This window comes from Scophthalmus maximus, chromosome 13, assembly GCF_022379125.1.
Source record: "Scophthalmus maximus strain ysfricsl-2021 chromosome 13, ASM2237912v1, whole genome shotgun sequence".
Taxonomy (NCBI): Eukaryota; Metazoa; Chordata; class Actinopteri; order Pleuronectiformes; family Scophthalmidae; genus Scophthalmus; species Scophthalmus maximus.
Window position 1 is genome coordinate 5755608 of NC_061527.1, and position 27622 is coordinate 5783229.

At 45.5% G+C, this 27622-nt stretch overlaps 1 protein-coding gene across 4 annotated transcripts in view; it reads left to right on the top strand.

Annotated features, from left to right (window-relative positions):
- The window catches only part of lrp8 (low density lipoprotein receptor-related protein 8, apolipoprotein e receptor), a 150385-nt gene that overhangs the window by 50137 nt on the left and 72626 nt on the right, over positions 1 to 27622 (top strand). For all 4 annotated transcript variants that reach the window (XM_035648150.2, XM_035648151.2, XM_047336906.1 and 1 more), the window contains exon 3: positions 24790 to 24912. In XM_035648150.2, coding sequence (XP_035504043.2) covers positions 24790 to 24912 — 123 coding nt within the window. The remainder of the gene's footprint in view (positions 1 to 24789; positions 24913 to 27622) is intronic.

Genomic DNA, 27622 nt, shown 5'->3' on the forward strand with positions numbered 1-27622 from the left:
CATTAACTCTCTCTTGCTCCCGTTCAACTTTCTCTCCCGCTTTTTAAAGAATCTTTTCTTCTCGTCCTTCCTCTATTCTTCAGCGAAAAAGAAAGAGAAGATCCTCTGCGTGGAAGGAGAGATTCAGTATCGTCCCCCAATGCTGTACAAATTGCCCCGTCACTGCCCACATCTGATGATCAGCAGATGATTGGACAGCTCATTTGCTACGGGACCTCCTGACCTTTTCTCAAATGAATTTTTGGATTTGCCGCTGTGCTCATCACCACCGTGAGCTCCCACATCTCGCCCGCAAATAACCCTCCCCTTGTGTACCCCACAGAGTATCCCTCCTTAAGTGGAAATAACCCACCGAAATAAATACGCTTCGCATGTAATGTTCAGTTTTTCCCCGAGTTTTAGAGCGAGCGATATTAACAGAAACCCTCTTCGGGGCCAGAGAACACGGATGCCTTCGGGAGGCGCCGTGAGGGGCTTTGCACTCGTAACTCCTGCTGCCCGCCCTTTGTGGAACATCGGCCATTACCGCCCAGTCGTGACTTGACCAGCATTCAAAGTTACGTCCCATACACCTTGTTTGTGCTCGCCTGCCAAATAGTTGTTTGGGGGGAGGGGGGGTTGTGTGTGTGCGTGTGTGTGTGTGTGTGTGTGTGTGTGTGTGGGTGGCTCATCTAAATGATAGGGAGGAGACCTTTTTTTAAAGTCCAAGGCCCCTGTTCGGGACAGAGAGGGGCGCAGCATTAATCTAAGAGTTCAAGCCTATAGTTGTCACCCCTGTGCGGGGGTGGGAGGGGGGCGAGGAGGCTCCGAGAACACCGACTCAAAGGCCTTTAGTCTGAACAATGGCGACCCTGTGTTTAAGCCAAAAAGCCAAGAGTTCACAGTTCAATCCTCCACATCCTTTTTCTTTCGCTCCTCCCTCACCGCGCAAATCTTTTCTCACCGAGTGTCCACTTTTGACTCTCTTTGACTCCTGCGCCCGTCTGTCTCTCACCCCGTTCACCCCTCGCCTCGCATGTCGTCACAGGCACAGGGTCGACCCCTATTCATACTGCTGGTTTAAACGGGAGCCATCCTTCCGATGGGATGAGCTGAACGGGTGATTCTCCGTCGGATGGAGGCGTCGTCGGCGGAGAGAGACAAAAGCTCCTTTTCCTTTTCTGTTTGAATACGATTTCTCAACATGAAGGATAAATCATGGCTGATAAAAAAAAAGAAAAAAAGAAAAGACAAATCAATGTGAGATTTTAGAGCATCCCAACAGGCTTTATCTAAAAACATAGGTGTGTTCAAAGTGGCTATAAACAGAGGTGGAGCTGTGCATTGCATACAAATGCTGGTACTGTAAATGACAATATGGACAAAGGAATCCTGTTAACCGAAAGAGTCACCGTCCGTGGTTTAATTTAGGGAGCCGATGCAAAATCAAACATGTCACCTTTCCTGAGAACAAAGAATGCCACTGTAGCACCGACGCTATTTACAGGCTTCTAACAGATCGTCATCAATATCGGAGTCAACGACTTCTCATTTCCTCCGCGAAGCAACAGTGATGACAAATCGAGCAACGACTTATCGCGCAAACACATTTTGTAAACATACAGCAAACATGCGCTCAGTGAGCAGGCTACATCGGAAGGAAAATTGAATCCATCTGGCTTCCTTTGTTTTTTCCATCAGCGGATTCATGCACGTCGGCTCATATCTGGCTTTGCATTACAAGAAAACATGAGTTGAATTACCGGCCGCGGGCTTATACTCAAAGTCAGAATGACCACACAGTTGATATGTATAGGACCGACCACAGGGTTGAGTTATCCGGGGGGGTTGGGACGGACGCATGCAAATAAGGTTTGGGAGGGTAAAAAAAAGACTCTTAATGAAATCAAACCATTCCTTTGGCCCGACATGCTAAGCCACTCATCGAGTGCATTTCCACTTCCATTCACTGCTTCTTCATCCGCTGAAATAATTTCCACTTCAAAAGAGCGAAGACGTGTCGGCGTGGAGGGTGTTTGAAGAAAAAAATGCTCCCCCCCGGTTTGGTATAATTTCCACGGCGGTCGGACCGCGATGGACAACGCAGCTTGTCAGAGAGAGAAGACGGGCCACACGGACTGAGCGAGAGTCATAACGGGACGGAGAGAGAGAGGGCGGGAGATAACCTCCGCGCTGTCGGTAAGGGATTATTCTCCCTCCTGTTAAATCAAAATTCCATTTCTATTCGGCTTTCACCGGGTCTGGACGCTCCCTCCGGCCCCCTGACGCCTCCCTGTAATGCAATTAAGATCCATGAGCTCTTTTTCCCCGGGAATAAAAGGGGCTGGAAGAGGGATTGTTCCGTGCTTCGCTGACGTCGGGAAAATCCGTGTGTGTGTGTGTGTGTGTGTGTGTGCGTGCATGGATGGATGGATTGATAATTGATAGAGGGGTGGAACAAAAGAAAGCACTGACTTCCTCCTCGCTCCCCATATACTCGACCATTCCTAGAGTGAACTTGTATTCTACCCCCTCTGAAGCTGCTTTCGGACATAAACTCCCAGAACACATTGTCCGAGTCACACGGGTTCGCACCTACGGGAACATTTCCGGCACATTCTGTGGCGTCTGGTTAGACGAGAGCATGCAGGAAGCAGGACATGGCGACCATGCCATTGCAGAGAGTGTTTTTGTCTTCAGTCGTGGGGGGGGGGGGGCGCCACATTTGCGGACATTTGCGTTCTAGAAAACAGCCCCTCAGTAGAACGCCCGGACTTCAATGCATGTCTGCACACAAACACACACACACACACGCACACACACACACACTAGTCATCGTGTTGCCATAGTGTTGGCGTTGCTTTACACAACTTTAAACATTCAAGCTTTTCCCTCCAAGCCAATTCCAAACTGTCTTGGCTTCGGATTACTTGAGTTTTCTAAAAAAAAAAATAAATAACCAAATTTACCAATTTGACCACGTTGCACCTTCACCTCGTTTGTTGCAGATCGGTCGGGCCGCTTGCTTGCTTGTGTTCTTAAGCTCCACTGCAGTCTGCAGATGAGTGATGCTCTGGTAATCGGGAGCGAGCGAGGAGGAAATGGGCGCATTCCCTCAGGTCAAGAGGAAAGAGATGACAGGACGTACCCGAGCTTGTTATAAGGCCGTTCGCACCTCGCGTGTGAGAGACTGAGGAAGTTATTTAATTTCATGCTTTTCCACATTGCAGTGTTATTATTTTTTTCATGTGGAAGGCGCTACAGAAGAAGCAAATAAAGATTTTTATGTTATCTACCTTTCTATCTCACCGACGGCAAACTAGACCCTGCTCCATTTCATTCCCGTCTTTGTCATCATGCTGAGCCATTGGAAAAAATGAAAAAATAAAAAATCTTTATAGGGTTACAATTTAATGCTTGGTGAAAAAAATAAATAAATAAATAATAATTTTAAAAAAAATATATATATATTGTGTTGACAATATGGCCACAAACATTGTGGTGGAAGACTTTTTGATGAGGGATGCAATTGGATTTCCCTCCCATCCGTTGTTGCTTTCTTGGCCCAGATTCGTCGCTTCACCAGTTTTATTGTTTTTCTGGTTGTTTTTTTTCATGTGTGTGCATTCAGCAAAAGTGTGGGCAGTGCCGTAGCAGTGTTGTGTTGCGATTCGAGAAGATAATTGGCTTTTCGCTCAAGACGTTTTACGCTGATGCAATTGAGCCGGCGCGCGGCGTAAAGGTTAGCGCGATATTAGGCCCCATACAGATGAGAATGGGAGGATACACATCGAGGCAGCTGTCAGAGCCAATCTCTTCCTTTAGTCTAACTGGAGTGCGTGCGTGCGTGCGTGCGTGCGTGCGTGCGTGCGTGCGTGCGTGCGTGCGTGCGTGCGTGCGTGCGTGCGTGCGTGCGTGCGTGCGTGCGTGCGTGCGTGCGTGCGTGCGGAGGGCCACAAAGGTTTGTGTATTCTTCTGAGTTAGTTTTTCTTTTATGTGGAACAACTAGAACAATCAGTCGGGTGTTGAGCACAGACGCAAATAGGCAAATTGAATCCTCACTTCCAAGCAAATGAAAAAAAGTAGTTGAATCTAACCACAGATAATGAAACGGTTTTAATAATTGATTCACTATTTGAAGTGATTGAACAAGCATATATATTCTTTTTTTCACATTTTCACTGATTTAACTGACTGGTGAGAACGGAAAACAAGCACAGAGATTAAACTTGAAGGTTCAGTATTAAAGTTGAAAAACATCAGTTGGACAAAATAAGCTCGAGTTCCACTTTCTGGAAATATTGCTTTTCAGCGGGTGCATATAGAGACATGACAGAAACCATACGAACCTCCATCAAGTGACAACTGAACTGAGATATTGTTGGAAGTAGAACTATTTAGTAAGTCTTGGATGGATTTTCTATTTTCTGTCTTTTACACAAAATATGTATCAAACAATTATTTTTATTAGACACCTCACAGTTATTTGACAATTTCGAGATTAATGGATTTTATGAAAATAATCATTAATTTCAGTCCTAGCCGGTATATATGTAAACTAGGGACGATCGATCAACCAAATTATTATCAGTTAACTGTTGCATTGAAGATGTTACGCAGCCGACTGCTGCAGTCTGTTGGGGTCAGCCCACCTCTCCCTGACGAAACGGCATCTCCTAAACGTCATGTGGTTTACAAATGTCATAGGCGCTGTATTTTGATCTGAAATGAAAATGAAAATGCGTTGTACAGTATATTGGCTGTCAGAATTAACAGTTGCACAACCGGCGTATTCACATTCAGCATAGGCAAGTGGACGTTAACCTGCATCGTAAGAAGTCTGCCCTGCTAACGATAGCCACACTCTGCAGACCAATAACACATTGTTTTTCTGCAAACTTCGTATTGAACTGTGCTCAATTTAGTGTTTCCTGTCCGTTTAAAAAAAAAAATTTAGACGGGTATTTCTGTTTATTCGACAGGGAGAGTTGAGAAAATCCCTGGTGCAAACCTCACTCGGCGCCATCGACCCCCATCTCTTAACGGAGTGTCTTTTTCCTCTGTATGAAACACGTTTAGTCATTTCAACCATCGCCTTCCATCTCGGCTCCATCTTGTGCGGTCGTATGCCGCTGTGCGCTGGCTGCGGCCTTTGGTCGCAGTTGAAGGAAATCAACTGTGGCGGAGCTGTAAATTATTCCCCCGAAGGGTTAAAGGAGACCACCCTCGTTCCCATGCGCTATACCTTTATCTGGACCCACTTGGTTCCTGTGGGCCCCTTATCTGTCAGGTCTGAAAGGGCCCAGTCAAGCAATATCAATGACACGGACCACAAAAAGAGGGTCTCTTAGTGTGCAGGCGGAGAGAGAGAGTGAAGATGGACAGAAGGAGAGAGAGACAAAGACAGATGGGGGCGGGGGGGGGGAGAGGGGATGGCGGCGTTTAAGGGATCCTGTTGGGAATATTACAGAGCTGTTATGTATGAAATAAAATTAAGTATGGAGGAGTGTCGAGTGATGATTGGAAGTCGTCAGCCTGATGAATCAAAATGAGGCTTATTCCTTATATTTTATATTGTTTCATGGCTTCTTTGGATCGAGGAGACTCCGAGTGATCTAAAGTATTTGAACATATGTGTTAAAATGTGATTTGTTATCATAAGAAAAGTTGATTGTCTGTCATTTTAATAGCACAAGCTGGAACAGTAACATTAGCTCTAAACTGTAGGTCAGGCAACAACAGAAGTTCATTAGAACTGAAACAAATTGACAGGTGGTTGATTAATAAGTCTAGAGAAAATTTTTTGTCAATGATTTGAGTATAAATTACTGTTCGGGTCATTTATCAAGCAAAAATGCCAAATTTTCCTCTTCGAAAGCAAGAAATTGCGGCGCCTTTGTCATCTTCGGCTTTCAATTCAATAATAAAAGATAAAATGTGCAGGCCTGAAGTCTACTTTTAAACAGTGGTACTCTGATCATAGTTGCCATCAGTTTTCAGACCCGTCTCACTGATCCCTTATGCTGCCGCCGCCGCTTACAAAGACTTTGGTGTCTGGTTTTCCTTTGGCTCTTTGGAAAAGCTCACTTCTTCACGTCCTCACATGCTTTGTTCCCGCTGTCACAACAGTTCCCCCCTAATCTGTTTTGTCGCATCTGACATGTTCAGATGCGACATTTCACAGCTGTGAATAACCGCTATTCAGTTTGAGGCACATATTGACTCCATACAAGAAAGGAGTCCATAAACAAAATCCCAATTCCCTCCACGAAAGCATCTCGACTGCACATTAAAGAAGGCTTGCCGTCGCTTGGTTTGAGGCTGTACGGCATTGTAAATGTGATCTTTCATGCTTTGTTTACATGGTGGACAGGCCTCTGCTGTCTCGTCCCCCTCAGCCTCACTCCGTAACCCCGTCTGAGAGAGGACTTCCTTGCATTCTGATCGTGGGCCTGTCTGTTTATACGCACTCTTAAGAATACTAATCAGCGCGGCCGCCTCCGTATGCACCAGTCAAGGCTGGTTGAAAACAACAGGAGGCACATATGATAAATCGCTGTCCCCAGATTGCTAAAATTTCCAAAACAAACATCTCCTGAGGTAGTTATGTTCTTCCAGCGAGTAACTTATCCGGCTGAACTTAAGAATATGAGTAGGGATGAGAATCAAGAAACCCTCTAGTACGGAAACCGGTTCCAAATTGTCTGTTTAGGGAACAGTTGCGATTTGTAGCGTCTAACAGGACGTGAGGCATTTAGGGGGCATCTGTAAATTGTAGCTACAGAAAATAGCTTGGGTTAAACTAAAATGCAGGTGGTTACACGCCGCGCCATCCACCACAAGTCAATTTTGACTTGTGTGAAAGACTGTGGCCGTATTACGGATGATACTCTACGTTAAGATAAGCACCGAGCAGGTAGCGTCAAAATAGAAAGTTGGCATTCAGCAACTTCCTGCTTCAGTCTTGTTTGCGAGGGCGGTTCGAGTCCGCCGCCTACGTCCTGATTTTCAACATCCGACTCGGGCTCAACTTCTTTTGGCAGAACCAACGCCACTGTTACCACGACTACAGTGGTGTTTTTGGTTGGCCATAAATCGGCTGGGTAAGGCGTTTGACACTTCTGACACAATCTAAATGGATGACTTATTGCAAAAAAGACTGGGTTTCTAAGGAGGCGGGACAGGCCTATTCTTGGAAACCCCCCAAATTAAAGGCCATAACATGTGCACTTTAAATGAATCTCTTACACTCACATGTGCACACCTAGGAGTGCAACTGCTCTTTCTTTGTCCTCTCTTTCCCCCACACACAGACAAACCCCTCTGCCTTACCTGAAGGGGCGTCTGGGATGAGGCTGATCAGGTCTAAATGCCCCTCCGGCTCAGATGTCTTTGATGGCTGTTGCCCAGCCTAATTTGGAGAATGGGCTTATTGCAAGATTCCCTGTGGGATATTGGATCAAAAAACAGTCAGTGGAATGAAATCTGGGCCTGGAGTAGTGTGACATGTGTGTGTGTGTGTGTGTGTGTGTGTGTGTGTGTGTGTGTGTGTGTGTGTGTGTGTGTGTGTGTGTGTGTGTGTGTGTGTGTGTGTGTGTGTGTGCGTGTGCGTGTGTGTGCCTGGTACCGTGGATGCACATGCCCAGTACGTGTTCAGTTGAGTGAGTGGATATGTGTGCTCACCTTGCTGTTCAACTGAGAACTGCCAGTTGCGAAAACAGTAAAAGCGGACAGAGGACGGGGGGGCTGTTACTGACAGTTCTAGCCAAGGAGCCAGCATTTCCATTTTATTCGCTGGAAGCCAGGTGTGAAACTTTGAGCAATTTGCATCTCTGGATGGCCATGAAGAGGTTGGCTTTGTTCGCTGCAAGCCTAAGAGCCGTGCCCGCACACCGCCGGCTCCAAAAACCCTGCCCACCCGACCACCAACCAGCACCCACCCTCTGCCCTTCACCCTCCGCCCTGCTGGCATCGCTCTTTTTTTTTTATTTTTTTTTTTGGTGCTTCGGCCAACGACTATTCCACCATTGTGTCCTGTGGCCAAGAGCACCTGCTGGGGCTCTTTCATCAGGCCTCCCTGGAGTTTTTCAAAGCAATCAAAGGGTACCCCCCCCCCATCACACAAACACACATACCTAAAAACAGTCAGTGATTCGTGTTTAATCCCGACAAATTGGAATCCCGTAAAACTTCCAATCTGTTTCCCTTTTTCAGAGAAATATAAAACAAGAAAGTGTGACAAAAACGGCTCACCAAATAAACTACTCCCTATTGAAATACTTGTCCTTTCTGCACACAAGACATTAACCTTCACAGTTGGCACTGATTCAAAAATGATGCCCCTTCATACCAAAATGATCACATGTATGCAGGTAAGTAAACCATCTCCTTGAACCATTGGCGTTCGTTGCATGGAATACAACAGAGTTAAGCATGAAGATGCAAAGGAGTGGGCAAATGGCAAGTGGCTCAAATGTACATCATGCATCCCACATGGTCAGTTTTGCATTTTTGAAAAGCAAAGGAGATTTTTAAATCCCCACTGTGCTTTTTTGGGGGTTCTTTCTTTCACTGAACCAAAAGGCCCTCGTGACTGTCTGTTGAAACAGGAAAACGGTTAATGAAGGGGGATGTTGTGGGAGACAGTGGAACAGGAGAGAGGACATGGTGTGTGTGTGTGTGTGTGTGTGTGTGTGGGGCAATGGCACTGAGAGGCAAGTGTCTTGGTTGTATTTGTATTCCAGTGGCCCGGGGTATCCGTGGATACACCTAGGTGACTGGGAAGCATGCGGGACGAGGAAGTGGGAGCGCTGTTATTTCACAGACGTGCCCCCGATACCCACGATGATTAAAAAAGAAGCACAAAGTGAGAGGTAACTTAAGGTCACTTCTGACCGGGACGTGCTCGTCCGTTGGCTTCATCCTCCGTTGGGTTTGTTTTGTGCAGCCGTTCTGCCGATGGGTCCGTGGTCAGGAAAGGTGGCAGTCGCAGGGGGACGTTTAATTCTACACGTCTTCCGGATGAATTGGAAACTTTGGTTTTCATTCTGTTAATTTAAACTAATCACCCACAAGACGGGAACTTGAATAAATAAAGGTCTCTTATTTTTCAGATGGCTGAGTTATGTTGAATCAGCAGACGCCTACAGGCCAAATAAGCAATTAGCGAAGTCCCTTAAACTACCTGATGTGTGCGCTGCACATTTGGCTTGTTCAAGACCTGAATTAATTTTTAAAAGCTTGAGCAAGTTTTGGACCATGATAAACAAAAGGAGACTGCGATGAAGCTGAGTATGGCGAATATTTGTGGATCATAGGAGAACAAACGTCAGCTAGACACCACTCAACATTTGGTTGAATCTACAAAGGTTTATTTTAGGGCTGCAACTAACGATTCATTTCATTAGTTTGGTCCAAAGAATGATGAAAAAGGAAGATTGAAGTGTTTGTCGAACGCCAAGATGAAGTTTTGTTTTGTCCACACACCAAAGATATTAAGTTTACCATCATAGGAGAGCAAAGAAACCAGAAAATATTCAAATCTTGACTTTTTTTCTCCATAAAAACTACTTTTACTTTACTTTTTTCCATGAATTGATTATTAGAAATAGTTGGCGATTAATTTAGTTGCTGTTAACTAACAGATTAATCGATAACCTGCAGCTCTAGTGTAGTTTCTTGGTATTTATCACTTTATACAGACATTACATTCACAGATGAAACTTAAAATGTGAGACATGCTAACTTTAGCTTTTACCTTAGCTGGAGTATTGTGGTACCAACTTACCTGAGTCAGAGTTTTGACTTTTTATTAGACAATTTTTCCAGAAATGCTCCATTTCATAAAAATGATCTCATTTTCGTAATAGCTTCTGTATCTCCTGGACACTGAAGACTACTGGCTAAATTAAAATTTTAACTGACTGCATTTTTTATGACATGCTGCCTCTTGAAATGTATCATTTGTTAATATTCATATTTGAAAGTCAAATCCTAATACACTGCGATGCGAATTAAAGTCACCACCGGCCGCTCCCAGCTGCGCCGCTGATCAAAGTTGAGACATCATGAGATTACACCAAACAGGCGAGCTCATTTGGCCAGCCTACCGAGTGCTGATGATTCATAAGCCGCGACAACGGGCTGTGTCGAACGATTCCCTTCACATTCGCTTCTTTCTTCCCTCCTAATGTCCCGCAAATCAAGCAGCTTTGCGGGGCCAATGGAAAGAGCTTAGTCATTGTGTAATTTCACTCACGCAGCCGACGATGATGGGGGACATATAGGCCTTGAGGGGGATTAGCTGGGGAAACATCATTACTTTGGACCTGCTTGAGACACAGTCGGTGAGTCACGGGTTTGGCCGAACCACCCTTCGGCCCTTTTGTGGAGAGGGACTCTTGGACTTTTGTTGCTCATCGTTAAAAGAAAACGGTGATGCCAGTTGTGGTGGTTTCAAGGTGCAGAATCAGCATTTGACTGGCGGTGCTCCTCAAACCAATGACCTTCCAGATACACATGTCTGACCGTAACATATCAGGGAATCATATTCATCATTAAACCACTCCGTACTGACTGAGGAGTGTAAGATGTGTCACACTTGTGCATAATTGTTTCTGCTATTTATTTCGCTAGTCATTTTGGAAAACATGAAATCTGATTTATTTTTATTTTTATTTTCAACTTTGCCCTGACTTTTTAAAAAACTTTTTTTGATGCCGGATAATAATAATAAAAAGGCTGCTTGATACGGATAAATTCAGAATTCTTTTTCTTTACCTGATGGAAACTTCCATTATTGGTGCTTGAGACGCAGCAGAGGGGATGAACAGATGAAGCTGATAGGGAAATAAAGTAGGGCTCCAACTAACGAGTATTTTCTTAATCGATTAATCTGTCGATTATTTTCTGGATTAATCGATTAGTTGTTTGCTCCATAAAATGTCATAAAAATGGTGAAATATGGCAATCGTGTTCCCCAAAACACCCAAGATGATGTTTTATTTTGTCCACTCACCAAAGATATTCAGGTGTACTGTCACAGAGGAGCAAAGAAACCAGAAAAAAAATCACATTTAAGAAGCGGAAATCAGAGAATCTTGACTTTTTTTTTCATTAAACTACTTGAACGGATTAATTGATTATCAAAATAGTTGGCAATGAATTTTTCTAATTAGAATTCTGAACTGGAATGATCTTTCATATTTACTTTGACATTTAATCTCACTCTGCGGTAGTCTTTTTTTTCATATTGTACAGGAGCAAACATGACCTCTAGACCTTTATTGCCTCCATTAACAAAGGGATGGAAAGGGATTCCTAAAACAGCCCAAAAACATTGTGCAATTTTGTCATTTCATTTTCATTGTCTTGCTTGATGGTCATCTCATCCAATAGTTTGCACTGTACCTTTTTTTTTTTCTCATGAGGAGTTCATAGTAAACCGAGAGGTTTCTTCCAATTGAAACATTCACACCCATGTAAAGCTTAACCGTCGTTGTCACGTTGAGGTTCGTCCCGGCGGGGGTCGGGTATTCGCCGTGCTCTCGTCCCAATGGGTGTTTTCATGATTATTTGTTTCTCTGATCAGCGATCACAAACAGAGCAGACAAAGGAAGGTACAACTGGCTGCTCGCCAACGGGGGGCGGGGGGCGGGGGGCGGGGGGGGAGAAGGGAGTGAGCTGCTGAGCATGCGACAGTGGCAGGAGGGGAAGGGCGGAGGAGACGGAGCGTACAAGGAGCGCAGAACGAATGAGCGTGGCAGGGGAAGACAAAGGACGCGAGGCCGTGTACAGTGTTTTGTTTGGCCCGGGAGCGTAGCAGAACACGGAGAGGGGCGGGGGCCCAGTGTGGCACCCCCCAAAAAAATAATCACATTCCAACCATCGCTTCTGGGAGCTCTCGGCAACAAAGAGCAGCAGGTTAGGGTTTTAATTATTTATTCATTTATTTATTTATTTATTTATTTATTGTCTTTGTCACCCCGGCAAATATTAGCTCCCCTCTCTCCTCTCGCCTCTTTTTGGACCAAACAAGCGATCACGTATGCACAAACTTCACACGCTGCTGTACGCAAAGTAAACACGCGCAGAGCAGATGCACACACGCTTTGACCCCCGGTGACCTCTCTCTCCGGGGCTCCTTCTCGCTCCCGAGCGGCAGCGATTTGTGATTGAAATGAGTTCTTTTAGCTTGTCAGCAGCGGGAGAAATTTGTCCCCTTCTTTTGTCCTCGGATGCTCGGCGGGCTTTGTTGGAACCAGTACCCTCCCCCCCCCCGCGCGCCCTCCACCGCATCCCTGCTTCCTCTCGCCCCTCCCCAGCCACTCCCTCCTGCGGGTGCTGATTTTCTTGATAACAAGCCCAGAAGTAATTTGTCATTGGGCCGGCCATGCCGTGCGCGGCTTGCGTGCGGTTTTTGCGGGACTTGAATGGCGATGGAGGAAGTGCAGGGCCGCGAGAGAGAGAGGGGAATTACGAGGCTCACAGCGAGCGTCGATTCACACGGCCAGCGGGAAACGTTGTTTTGCAAGTAAAAAAAGAATGAAAAGGGGAGGGGGGGGGGGGCTGCCGAGACCTCGCCCGTCTCCACTTGTTAATCAGTCACTCGCGGGAAAAGTAATTACAGAGCGGAGTTTTTATTATTGCCACTTGAGTGCGGCTGCAACATTTATGGCAATTTGGGGAACGTCTGATTGTCAGAGATTTTTTTTTATTTTGGACTGGATATCAAATTGTGAGGATCAGCAAGGTGATTATTATCATAATTGATAATTTAGCAACGATATTTTGATTAAACAAAGGGCTGATAAATTGATTAATCAATTTCAGGATGAATCTTTATACGTTTGCAGGTCTGCAACGCTGTATTCAGTTTCCAACTGTTGACATGCACACACGCATTATGTACGAGTGTGTGTGTGTGTGTGTGTGTGTGTGTGTGTGTGTGTGTGTGTGTGTGTGTGTGTGTGTGTGTGTGTGTGTGTGTGTGTGTGTCTGTGTGTGTGTGTGTGTGTGTGTGTGTGTGTGTGTGTGTGCGTGCGTACAGCGCACAGCGCAGGGAGGCCCCCGAAAGCAGAACCTTCAAGATAAAAACAACAACAAAGCAAAAACGAAATGAAGCAGTGAAAAGAAAGGACCCGTTAATGTATTTTTTGTCACTCTTCCCGGAGCCACTGAATCATTTACGTTACACAACGGAACTCTGTGCTGCTGAGTCCGATAAAATCAAGGGATATTTATGATTATACAGTGGGACGTTCAGTGGACCGACTCACCCCTTTAAACTCCTCGGCCATATACGCAGCCGCCTCCTGATTCCCCCTTGTCCACGATGACATCAGTCAAACGGCATTGACAGCACCCTGGTGAATGGAGGGGGGGGGGGGGCCTTAAGGATTTATAGCTGATATCATTAAAACGATGACCCTGTCTAGGAAAGTGAGCGTCTGATAGTCTGATGAGATCTGAGCGCCGGGGTGGGACACGGGGGAGGGGACGAAGTGTGTGTGTGTGTGTGTGTGTGTGTGTGTGTGTGTGTGTGTGTGTGTGTGTGTGTGTGTGTGTGTGTGTGTGTGTGTGTGTGTGTGTGTGTGTGTGTGTGTGTGTGTGTGTGTGTGTGAGTGGACCACACACACACACACACAGTATGTAAGTGAGGGCCAGTATTACTGTCAAAGTGTTTAATAAATCAATGCAGGTCTGAGAGCCTGATGTCACCCAGATGGGCTGTTGTTGAGAGGGGGGTGGTTGTGTTGTGTGTGTGTGTGTGTGTGTGTGTGTCTGTGTCTGTGTCTGTGTGTGTGTGTGTGTGTGTACACAAGGTAGTGTAGGAGCAGTGAGGTTTCTCTGTGCATATGTCCCCTCTAATGAGAGGTACTGAAGCAAAATGTTACGACCTCATGGTCTAGAGACATCTTAGAAAAAAGATGCCATCACACACACACACATCAATACATTGTTAGCACACACACACACACACACACACACACACACACCTACACACACACACACACACACACACACACACACCGCATGCTCCTTTCGCTGCCCCTTTTGCCCATAACAAGTCGACCGAATAGGTTTTGTCTGTAATGATCCTGTTGATATTAAAAACAAATCCTCACAAACTAAACTGTTGTCCCACTTTTCAGGCAAATGCTCATGATCACGATGCTATTACTGCATCGTCACAATTCAATTTGGTGATAGCGAATGCAGCTTTTGCAAAGTCCAGTGGTGGAAGAGAAGGCCTCAATTTGTAGACAGGAAATTCGGGGGAAAGTCCTATTGAACCAGTGCCAAATGTGAAAGTGCTGGTATTCTATTTAGCATAACAAAAAGTGACTGTTACATGGAAATGTTTCCTGTCCGGTTTAGGTCGGCACAGGTTCCGATTTTCTCCCGAAAGAGTACGACGTGACGACCTGGAGTCAAACGCCGCTCGGATCATTTGGCTTTTGTTTTTTTTTGTTTTTCTTCTACGCCATCAGTTGAGGACTGATCGGCTTCATGCTGTAAAAACAACAATTTGTTGTATATTTAATTTCGGGAGGAAATTTCTGAAGCGTGTGTGATGACGGCGATTCAGAGGAATGATCGCCTTTGTCGAAGGAAAAGAAAAGAGGGGAGATTAAGAGAGATTATGTGTATAAAGAACTGTAACATGAATCGAGAGTGAAAAAAGAGACTGACGCCTTTTATAATCAGACAAGCTATTTTCTTCACATTATATCTGATCTGTTTCTGATTCGTCTTTGGTCTCTGTTCTTCTCTTCTGCTTGTTGATCTTCTTTTTCTTCCTCCTCTTCTTCTTCCCACTCTTCTTCTTCTTCTTCATCATCTTCAGCTCTTCTTCTTCCTCCTATTCTTCTGATTCCTCTTCTTCCTGCTCTTCTCCTTCCTCCTCTTCTTGTACTTCATCATCTTCAGCTCTTCTTCTTCCTCCTGTTCTTCTGATTCCTCTTCTTCCTCCTCTTCTTGTACTTCATCATCTTCTGCTCTTCTCCTTCCTCCTCTTCTTGTACTTCATCATCTTCAGCTCTTCTTCTTCTTCATCATCATCTTCTGCTCTTCTTCTTCCCACTCTTCTTCTTCTTCATCGTCATCTTCTGCTCTTCCTCTTCTTGCTCTTCTTCTTCCTCCTCTTCTTGTACTTCATCATCTTCTGCTCTTCTTCCTCCTCTTCTTGTACTTCATCATCTTCAGCTCTTCTTCTCCCTCCTCGTCTTTTACTTCCTCTTCTTCCTGCTCTACTCCTTCAACCTTTTCTTCATCTTACTCCACTTCTTCTTCTTCCTGCTCTTCTTCTTCCTCCTCTTCTTCTACTTCATCATCTTCTGCTCTTTTTCTTCCTCCTCGTCTTTTACTTCCTCTTCTTCCTCCTCCTCGTCTGCTCTTTTTCTTCCTCCTCGTCTTTTACTTCCTCTTCTTCCTGCTCTACTCCTTCAACCTTTTCTTCATCTTACTCTACTTCTTCTTCATCCTTCTCTTCTTCTTCTTCTTTCTTCTTCTTATTTTGAAATTGTTTTACTTAAGGATTTTTCAATATGTGCCATAAATAAAGTTGCGTTAAAAGTCAAAGTCTTCTTCTTTCTTCTTCTGCTTCATGCTCTTCTTCTTCTTCTTCTTTCTTCTTCTTCATGATCTTCTCCCTGTCCCATTGTCATGCTTGTGTCCTCATCCACCTCTAAAGCCGCTTTGCAGCGCTGTAATGCCCGGCTTACGTAAAGCGGGACTGAGGATCGAGGACCAAGGATGTGACGGGATTTGGGAGGTTTTTTAGCTTTTTTGGCATGTGGCTGCTGCAGACCGCATCGCTGTGGGAGTTAACATCCAGGGGAACAACTGGGAACAAGACAAAGCCAAAGAGGACAATGGCATTATGTGCCCAGTGTGATTGTTGCTCTTCAATAATCCAAGTTAACGGGAGGAAAAACAAAAGCAAACTGTCCAGAGCACTGGTAAGTGCCAAAACAGCAGCGCTAATGTAACCCCGCAGACACAGAGAACACATCTAGTGTCACAGTTGAAGAGGCATGCTATCATTTTGAGACTTAATATCCAGAATAAGCAAAAAAGCCACGAGAGGGAGCTGAGAGCGTCATCATCAGTCCGAGACGAGCTCATGCAGCACATGAGTCACGGTTCGAGACCGGGTCAGTCATCGTCGGTGCACAGCGGCCGAGATGTTCCCGTCCGGTTCGGGGCTAAAATGTGCCGCCTCTCCAGAGAGGGGGGGGCACACATTGAGGCTGGGAGGGAGGACGGTGGCGTTACATCGGCGCGTCGGCGCACCTCAACCTGCGACAGGGTGTGCGCGTGTAGCAGTGTGTGTGTGTGTGTGTTTGCAAAATTTTCATATTTCATTTTCAGTGAAAACGATATTAAGATACAATGATGTTGGTGTAATGACTGAGCCGAGGCTCAGGAGGTAGAGACGGGCTGAACAGTGACCAGAAGGTCGGCGGTTCGATCCCCACGTCCTCCAGTCCACAAGTCCGAAGTTCCTATATTGACCCTTGCGGCCCTTCCAAAAGTGTTAATGTGTTTGATATAGCATCAATGTGTGTGTGTGTGTGTGTGTGTGTGTGTGTGTGTGTGTGTGTGTGTGTGTGTGTGTGTGTGTGTGTGTGTGTGTGTGTGTGTGTGTGTGTGTGTGTGTGTGTGTGTGTGTGTGTGTGTGTGTGTGTGTGTGTGTGTGTGTGTGTGTGTGTGTGCGTGTGTGCGCTTGTGCGTGAGACTGGGTCAATGTGACTTGTGCTGTAAAATTGCTTTGACTGGTCGATGAGACTAGACAAGCGCAATATAAATACAGTCCATTTAACATTTATTGCACTTAGCCGTATTGCAATTCCAATCATATTTCTAATAATTGATTGGCTTTGGAGCCAAGATGCCGACAGTGGTGCGCGTTGCCGTTTGGGAAATTCTTTCAGAGGAGCTAACAAAATGACAAAATTGTCGACACAAAATGAGATTGTCACCATTTAAAGAATATATGTTTGCTTGTTTTCTACGATGCGTCAGTGACTTCACAAGGCCAGACGCAGGTTCATGTTTGAGCTGAGGCCTCTCGTAGATTTGCTCCGTGGCTTCAAATCGCGACCTTTGCGGCGGTGACATCTCTGACTCAATAATCAGGGCGGTTCATTAGCGATGCACCTCGGACTCTCTTCGTACGTCAAACGAGAAACCTCCGCGAGGACAAGCGATCGTTTTTCAGGGCACTAATATTTGGTCAAGGAGTCGGCAGAACATCAGAGCGAGCGCTTTTAATTATTCCTGCCGGCGTGAGCCAAAGAGAGAGAGAGAGAGAGCAGGATGTTTAAAATGTGTGCGCTCCCTCGTGCCAATTCTTTTTGTGCAATTATAGGTTAGGCTGTTTTAACAGCGACTTCGAAAGTACAATAGTAAAATAATTGAGAGCAATATATTATGTCAATGTTAATCCCCATCACGCCAACGTGATTCACACAAAGGCTCTTCGCATTTCTATAAAGTTTATGAAGCCAAATCGGTCTTAATAAAAATGAGTAAGACGGATGTTTGCCCAGAGGTATTAACAGATTAAAGAGCACATGCAAACCAACACACTCAGAAGTCGCTGCATATGAGGAGGAACCGACGAGCGTTGCCTCCACGGGTCGGTGACGCGGTCGGGCCGTTTTCGAAAAAACCTCTGAAAACGACCGCTGCGTGAAGAATTTGCCATCTTGCGCTTTGTTTTTGATTTGTTTTGGGTTTTTTTGCACAACATTTCATTCGTCAAAGTACTGGCGGCTGTTTATTCCTCTAAAGCAGGGCTGCTGCGCCTGCTCCTCAAGAGGTCGGACAGTGAAGGATTTCACCTTTATTGGTCCCGAGGAGAGGAATCGTGCTCTCAAAGCAGTTGAGAATGTACAATGAAAATGAAGAATGTAGAACAAAATCCCCATTGTACACTGGTTATTTGTAAGCCATTTATGTAGGGAGCAAAGTAAAGCTTTTTAATGGATGGAAAATCCCCGATGTGATGGAGCAAGGCGTACAGTGTAATAACATGACGCATTCAAAAACAAAGTAAAAACGAGTGATAAAAAACATTGGAACGTCTGTGACTGATACATGTTTGACCAACCAAAGCAAATGGACGCGTGAAGGATGGATACTGTTGTCATGGGAATTATATTCAAAGCAAACTGTATGACAGTTGAAAGTCTCGGAGCTTTCTGGATCGACTTGTTGTCAGTTCAATACAAATTGAAAGTTGGCCGGATCCGTGATGCAACTCGTCAACCGGCGCTCGGCTCGCCTCATTGACGGCTCGTCCGTGTTTTTTAATCTGGAGACCTCCATCTCGCCTCGAGGGCCGGACCCTCTCTCCCGTGTCCGGAGAGGAGTTCATGAAATGCGAACAAGCCTCTCTGAACTGGTAGGTGATGTTTGCTGCGCTGTGGGGAGCCCAACACGCGAGTCCGAGAGTTCCCTTCACATCTCCCGCCTTTGTAGTGTACTGTGTGTGTGTGTGTGTGTGTGTGTGTGTGTGTGTGTGTGTGTGTGTGTGTGTGTGTGTGTGTGTGTGTGTGTGTGTGTGTGTGTGTGTGTGTGTGTGTGTGTGTGTGTGTGTGTGTGTGTGTGTGTGTGTGTGTGTGTGTGTGTGTGTGTGTGTGTGTGTGTGTGTGTGTGTGTGTGTGCGCCTCTGACACACACACACACACACACACACACGCACATTCACCTGTGAGCATGCGTGCATTTAAATTGCAGGTGAAGATGAACTTGAAGTTCTGGGCTTGACTTTAAGAGTAGTGTTTTCGATGAAAGCATGTTCTCATGGTCAGTGGGGTTAGGTTCAGGGTTCTGGGCATAGATTTACAATTACGGTTTGGCTGTGAAATAAAACTTTTGCTTTTGGCAGTTGTGAGACTTCAGTTGCCCGTTTCGAGTTGCCCTCTTATTTTGAATGCGTCGACGGGCGGACCATGGTGTGTCTCCACTTGCTGCCTGTCCCAGTTGCCCATCAAGCTGGTTGAAGCGAAGAAAAGTCGGACAGTTTCAAACTCGCTTTGTTCCGTTCTTCCTCGCCGTCCCGAACTTTGCAATTCTTTTAGATTTTTTTTCGTCCTGCTGCACAGTGCTCGTGTTGTAATCTGGACCTTTTCCTCACTGTATCTCTCTCGTCTCTCCGGACCGGACAGGCCTTTAAATCTCCCCAGCAGGCCTAATACTACACCTGTCTCTACTTCCCTCCGTCCCCCTCTCCGTTTGTCCGTACCGCCCGTGCAGCGTTTCCTGTGTGGTTCAACCTCGTGCTCGCTGACAAACGGCCTCCTTCGCTCCTCCGGCACGCTTCGTTCTTCGATGTGGAGCGCCATCCATTTCATCTCCTCCGTCCCCCACGTTGCTCTCGTTCTCTTTTCTTTCACCGCCGTCTCTCATCTTTCTCCCTTTTGCTCATTTTACGTTCTCGCTCTGTCCTCAGTTTAGATATAAATTGCTCTCTTCCTGTGCTATTTGTCTCCAATGGTCTGGCATTTCAAAAAACATAATTGTCTCCTCCATACCTGGAAGTTTAAAGCACAGTTTTCAGATTATCTCTGGCGCAGCTCAATGCCACATTCCCCCTATTTGAAAAAAAACAAACGGTCCCACTGTACATATATTGTGTGATTAAGACTTGGAGTGTCTTTTAATTTCACCAATAATGTGAGTAGTTGACATAAAAGTATTTTTTTCATTCACTGTTAACTTTTCATACCCAGAAATTGGCCGTGAGTCTCAACAGTTTGATTTTTTAGTTTTTTTTTTAATGGCGGAGCTAATATACAGATTAAGCGGTCTAATTATCATTATCATTATTAGAACTTTTCTGGGTTACATTAGGCGGCCGGCTGCCTGGGGGTAATTGTAGCCTAGTGTAACTGAGAATGGTCGTCCTTTTTTTTTCTCCCTGATGAACTTGATGAAGCAGGGTGCCGAAAGAACAATCAGGTGATTGAGGAGAAAGCAGATGGACGGCGGCGCAGTGCGGCCTATCAGTCGCAGCTCTATGAACAAAAACATATTGGCTTTCGGAAAGAAAGTCACACATCCATTTGCCATTGTGGGCCAATGAACACTCCAGATCCTCAGATGTCTAAGGATACTCGTTTTGTTCTCTTTCGCAGTAAATCATTCCTTTACAGCACTAGTCGTGTGTGTGTGTGTGTGTGTGTGTGTGTGTGTGTGTGTGTGTGTGTGTGTGTGTGTGTGTGTGTGTGTGTGTGTGTGTGTGTGTGTGTGTGTGTGTGTGTGTGTGTGTGTGTGTGTGTGTGTGTGTGTGTGTGTGTGTGTGTGTGTGTGTGTGTGTGTGTGTGTGTGTGTGTGAAGATTTTTTGCAGGAGGAAATATTTCAGAGGCTTTCCGAGATCCTAATAGGAGTTGGCACTATTCTTTTGGTGATTATTGTGCTGTTGGATGTTCTATTTCCTCTTCACTTTTATTCTGTGATTGTGTGTGTGTGTGTGTGTGTGTGTGTGTGTGTTTGTATGTGTGCGTAAATTGAATGAATTGCACGGAGGCGTTGACCTTCACCTGTTCCCTGGTCGAACAATAGCGTTCTAAATCATGTTATCAGGAGTATGTGGGAAAGCATCCTAAGAGAGGTGTCTAGCGTGCGTGTGTCTTTGCGTGCGCGTGTGTGTGTGTGTGTGGGCGGGGTGGACGCCATATGAACATCATTAGGTCATCGTAGTCACTTATTGATCATAGTGGTACGTGGAGCGTGACATTAGTTGAATGTCAGCGGGAGATTAACACAGTCGGTCTGTGGACGAGGTGGACAGCTGCAGCAAATTTAAATCCTGAACATGTGTCGTGGCCCTGCCCACATGTTCACCGTGCAGTGATATGATTGTACTAATACGATTTAATGGATTTAATGGTTTGACCCAGCATGAACCTATAAAGATATGATATTCATATAGATATCGGAGGGGTGCTCATCCAGATTAGGCCTTTTTGCGAAATCCAGATGTTGAAGATAATCGTGATATAAAAAATATATATATGTATTCATTCATATTGTGCTGACTAAATAAGTTGTTTCTTCTCTTGTGATGCAGCAACTACGTTGTTCACTCTCTAACATTAGAAAGGTTAATTATTCGTATGGATTTAATTATCACAATAATGTGCTGAGCAAATTAACTTGATGAGAGCAAAAATGATTTGCCCAAAATTTGACAGAAATATCATCACTACAAATTAAAATGATATTGTTATATTAATTTTTTTTGTCAAAATAACCATAACCCAAAGAAAATCGGATTTTGTGACAAAATCTTAATTTTAATCCAGCTGTTACAGTTTGCTGTGATATGATATTTTCTTCTGATTCAATAATAAAGTCAATTAATAGAGTACCCCAACGATATAAATCCCAACAAATGAATACAAATCCATATAGATATCATCGTCCATGTGTTGCTTCGGGGACGGTCATTCATTCTGTGAAAAATAAACGTAAGAAATCGAGGTTGAAATATGAGAATCTGATGGCGCAACAACATTGTGTGCAAAGATTGTGATGACTCAGGAAACACCTGCACGTGAGCAAGTTAGAGCTCTCCTGCTCTTTCTGCCGTCTCACATGAATATTAATCATTAAGGATTATTCTTTCATTGTTCCCCAACTATATTGATACTTTTGAGTAATTGTTTTCTGATTAAAGCATGCACACGCAAAAAATTAATAAATAATCCTAGATTTTTCTATCTGGGGATGTATTGAGGACTAAAATAACAAAAAAGAATGTCGCGCTTCCTCCGCTCTCGGAGTGAAAGTGTGGGCGTGTGGTCGGCGTTTGTTTGTCTCCCTCCACCTGACAGGGCAGGTTTGAGGCTGTTCCATATGGATGACGCTCATATATGACACGTCTCCGGGCATCAGCATGTAAATGTAAGCAGCCGTGTGTTCGTGCATCAGCACTTTCTTAGAGGCATTGTGTGTGTGTGTGTGTGTGTGTGTGTGTGTGTGTGTGTGTGTGTGTGTGTGTGTGTGTGTGTGTGTGTGTGTGTGTGTGTGTGTGTGTGTGTGTGTGTGTGTGTGTGTGTGTGTGTGTGTGTGTGTGTGTGTGTGTGTGTGTGTGTGTGTGTGTGTGTGTGTGTGTGTGTGTGTGGAGATTTGACATGACGGTTCGGCGAAGGGCCTTTCTTTTGGTCGCTGTCCGACATCAGCTTTATTATTGTGATGATCCACAGTGGGCGTTGTGGATTTCACTGCCCGGTGTGTGGCTGCGGCCGGCTGGTGTTACCGGGCTGTTGGCGGAGAGGTGAAGAAAACAACAACATGGAGGTTCGTCCAGGAAGGGATGCTGACATAGGAAAAGGGATTCATTCGGCTCTTTGTGACGGCTGATGTCATTACACTAGATCCCTGCTTGACTTTCCTTTCTGTTTCCCCCTATTACCCTATTCCCCGCTCTCTCCCCTCTTTCTATTTACCTTTGTCCCCGACTGCCTCGGTAATCCCCCCGGGACCCTCCTCTCATGTATTCCCGGCCCCACACCTTCTTCAGTGCCATCGCGCTCGGGACTGGAAGGCTCCCTCTTTCTTCTGTCTCGCTTCTCAGGACAAAAAATGAAATACTCTGCGCCGGTGAATCGCGTGAAGGTGTGGCTGCCAGGTCTTATCTCTCCTTCGACCTCCTGCCTCTGCAGTATCATCCGTACAATAAATTGAGATGACGCAACAATGACATTAAAAAAGTTCCTTATGTTGTTTAGTACTTTTAGTCAATAACTAATATAGTTCTTGGAAAATCAAAGCATTTGGAACTATTCTTAGCAGTGTTTCCCCTTGGTTTACTGTTTTTTTTGGGGGGGGGGGGGTAGGGTTAGGGCTCGTTAGGGTTAAGGTTAGGGTTAGGTTTCACAAATCAAGTTTCATCCACAATCTTTTATGCAGGAATGAGGAATAAGGTGTATAAGGAAAGTGACCTTAAACTACTTCTGCTTGGCATTATATGTAAAATACAAAAATATAATAATAATAATAATTTGACTATTCAGGGGGGGCAGGGGCTCCCGTTGGAGGGGCGGGGCGCCCCCCCAATTCAATGGTAGGGGAAACACTGCATAGGTCTTTGATTTTGTATTGAACAGCACAAAGAATAGTCTGATATAGTGGGCAATATGCTTATTGCTTCAATAATAATTCTCTAGTCTCATACTCACGGAGACGTATCAAACTTCTCCTTCGAAAGCGAGCGAGCCCCTTTTCCCCCGGACATCGACTCATTTCAGTCGAATGTAGTGAGAATTGCGTGTACTTTCCGTTAACTTGAAACAACTGAATGAATGAGGAGCCCACGCTGCAGCCGTGTGCTGCACACGTACCAAAGTGCCCGTCATCGAAAATGAAGTGAATGATTGATTTGCCGCGCGGCCGCACAGTGTCCTCGTGCGGGGCAACAGGACCAGTTACTCTCACCGCTGGTCAGAAGGAAATCCCCTGACTCAAACACCCACCACCGCCACCACACTCGGGGGTTTTGCACAGTGTTTTTCACACACGCACACACACACTTTTTATTGCCATCCGTCAGCCTCCCTCGCTGTATATTTCATCACGCCGAGGCAAAGGCATCGCTAACACGCCGGGCGAGTGCTTTCTCTTGTTCAGTGGCTCTCGCTGTCAGGGAGAGGGATTCTTTTTGTTTTTTCTTTTTCCCCGCCTCTCGCCAACGACACACTCGAGCGTTTTCAATTTTTTGCCCTCGGATAAAGTGTCTGCACCAAACCTTTGGAGTGCACGTAGGACGTCAGAGGGCGGTTGCACGGAGCCAGCGCCGGCTCTGCATAGACCGAGCTGGACTCCCGAGTCTGATCGCGGTGTAGTTGAAACCTCCGAGCCGGTTCAGAGAACTGCACTGTTCCCGTGACCTACGGACAAATATATAGCCGACACAACAAAAAAAAAAAAGGGGGTTCTTCTCGAGCTTTCATTGCGCTGCTCGATCATTCATGTTTAAAAGCAAACTGCACAGATCTGATTAGCAGTCTCTTAACGGGGTTATTCTTCAGATTATACTGTAAATCTGCCCCCAACTTGTCCAATGTAAGATGTTGCTGAGCCTCGTTCCAACTCCATGCTACTTAAATTGTTGGTGCCACATGTCGCTAATACACATGCCAACCTACAACAGTGAAATCATATAAATGATATGATTTCATCATATAACAATCATATTTTTTTTTTCAATCATATAACAAATGATATTTGTCTTCTTGACAAACACACACGAAAAAAAAATGTCTTTTCCAAGAAGACGAGTCACATTTTCATCCGTGACTGGTGTCAAATAAAACCAAACAAACAAATGTGGATACACGCAACTCTTCACTGTTACAGCTCTGGACCACTTTGTTAACTTTAAAGGGCCGACGCTGACAAAGGCTTTCCAAAGTCCCATGCCCCCCTGTTACGAGTTGCACTTCACCATCACCACCAACCGAGACTCCAGCTGCATCCAAACATTGCCCGCTGAAAGTCAAATGAAAATTGGAGTGGAAAATTGGTTTTGAGGTCGCTGCTTGGGAATTCCTCTTGGCTTACGTAAAGTTTGAATTGCCCGTTCCTTGTTACTGTCTGACGCATCTCCACATCGCTCGCCGCCCCGATGTTTTTTGCCCCCCATATTCCAGAGATCACGTGTCAGGCAGGTTGAGTAGATGATGTGCTGATTCTTCCAGTTATATATCTGTCTTAATATCCACTGTTTACACTGTACAGGACAGATGGTGAGAAATTCATTACTTAACTTCGGATGTTTCCTGTTGTCTCCGCAGCAAAGAAGACGTGCGCAACCACGGACTTTGCCTGCAAGAACGGCCAGTGTGTCCCCGCTAGGTGGCGCTGCGATGGCGAGCCCGAGTGTGCGGACGGTTCAGACGAGGCCGACGCCATCTGCAGTGAGTAGCCGTCCAGACGTGGGACGCGGAGAGACGAACACAACCACACATGTACAGCAGACGAACAATGTCACCAAGGCAATCACACACACACACACACACACACACACACACACAGAGTGTGTATTTTTTAATGAAGTTGAAGTCTACAGAAATGAAACTACAACATTTACACATACACATGCAATGACGCCACTAAATCCTACGCACCAAACCTGTTAGGCTTAAAAAAGTGTATCACTAGTTATTAGTTAATTACTAGTTTATGAAAAATTATTTAGGATATATATATATATATTTTATTTTATTTTTATTTTATGTATATGCACAGGTGTGACTCAAATACAGGTTTGGGAGAAAGAAGTTGAAAAGGTTTGGATACATTTGGGTTCATGTGTGTCCTTAAATATGAATCTGGGAGAGATTATGTGTTTAATTCCATTAGAATGTCTCAAAAATACTTCCATATCTAAGCTGCCATACTGTAACTACCCTCTGCAGTCGTTTTGTGTTTCTTTCCTGCAACTAGTAAAAGTCTCTCAGCGGCTTCTTTTTTTTTTTTGAATCGACATCAACAGTCTACAGACACACAGCGTTTGTGACGCTCATGTTTAAACCAGCAGCACAACACTGCGATACAAATCACAGCTTCCGTATTCAGACCGCTGTGGGATTTTTTTTCGGCAAAAAACAATATCGCAGCATTTGTTTCCGTCTGATGAGCATTCACACTTGGTTTTCTGTTCCATCATCCAACCTGCACCGGCCCTAACGCGGAAACACAGTTGTGTTTGAATGTGTGGGTGCCGCAGTTGTTTTGAACGGGGCCCTACACTCACTGTGATTGGATCATCACGCTGACCGGGGCAGGCGGAGGTCTGGAGTGACATCATTAGGAAGCTGCAGTACAGTGCGCGCCGCTTTTGCAAACGTCGCGAGCACGGTGTTCGACAGCCCGAGGTGAAAATGGCAAACAAAACGCTCACCGCCGTTTCACGCGCATGGTCAGTCACGGAACATGGAACTTTTTTCCCCCTAAAAGATGGACTTTGGGTACAGTCCAGCTCCTGCTGGCGATTTGTGTCGAGATGATTTTTCAAAGATTGCGATCAAAGAGCCCTTTGAATTCTCTCAAAGCAACACGTCTGATTGGCCAGAGGCCAAGGACACGCGTGGATGTGCTCGTCTGTCCATACGTGCACGTACCTATAAATGATCCGAGTGTGTGCGCTCCGGCATGAAGTGTTTTGCACAAGGCTCGGAGTCGATGCTGGTGTTTGGTATTCATTGCGAGGTGGGTCCGCGAGTCATTTCATCAGATTAGTGGACTTGGTTAAGTCTTATTATGTCCAATCAAGGTCAGATGCTCTGAGAGCTTCCCTAACTTTCTCAGCCACATCGATCCTCGAAGCTGCGCGTGTGTGTGCGTGTGTGTGTGCGTGTGCGCGCGTGTGTGTGTGTGTGTGTGTGTGTGTGTGTGTGTGTGTGTGTGTGTGTGTGTGTGTGTGTGTGTGTGTGTGTGTGTGTGTGTGTGTGTGTGTGTGTGTGTGTGTGTGTGTGTGTGTGTGTGTGTGTGTGTGTGTGTGTGTGTGTGTGTGTGTGTGTGTGTGTGTACTCAAAAGTATCAATATAGTTGGGGAGTAATGAAAGAATAATCCTCTAATTGCACTTTTGAAATGGTAAACAGACTTGTTGGCCACTGGGACTAAATTCTCAAAAATCAGGTGTTACAAAAGTATTTTGAATGCAATATTTTATGAGATATTAAAGAGAAGTACCTCATTGAAAATTAATTACAATGATCTGATTGGCAGCAGTTTTCTACTGGTAACTTGTGGCCACACAAAAAAACCAACAACCTGCGGCACCTCGTCCGCGTCTAAACTGCGTGACCCTTTGCATCCACATCCGTCGCACACTGCACCACCAACAACACAAGTCAATTCTGTATTTTTGTGCGTCCTGCTCTTACCACCACCCTATTCCTGCTCATTTAATTGGACCTGACCTCCATTTCTATTTTACTCTCTGCTTTCCTCCAGTTAATATCACACTGGGCTTTACCCTATGAACCGTATCTCTCTCTCTCTCTCTCTCTCTCTCTACCAACCGACCGCCTTGTATCACATCCTCTCCTCTGTTCTCGGCGCCCGCCGTACGGGCCCCCTCTTTCTGATCTGAGTTCAGTTAAAGTAACGCCTTTGATTGCATCGATTTCAACCCTGAGAGCGAATCGATGGGCTGATCCCTGAGACCTCTGGTCGACTGCTGATTAACTATGTACCTCCGATGACGCCTCCGAGGCCACACACACACACAAACACACACGCGCGGGCGCACGCACTCCTGCGCTTCAGGAGCTGTCTGTAATTACACATCTGAAAATGAATCTGGGCCTCGGGGGAGTTGCGAAGAGAAAATGCTCAATCAGACGAGCGGCCGTCGATGCGTGACAGTGTGTGTGCATGTCTGCGCACTGTGCTCTGCGCCGAGACATCGTCCCTCAGTAGAAGCTGTTGGAGCAAAAATGAGGCCGTTGAGGATGTTGGAAGTAACAGAGAGTTACGTCGTCTGAAACAAACGAGCCTGAAACCAACTTTTGTCCAAATATTGAGAAGCCCCCTCCGTCGCCGTCGTCCGACGTCCTGTCATCGTTCCAGATATGGCGGATCACCACCGTCGCTGTGTGTGGGCCGGCCCGACCTGGTTG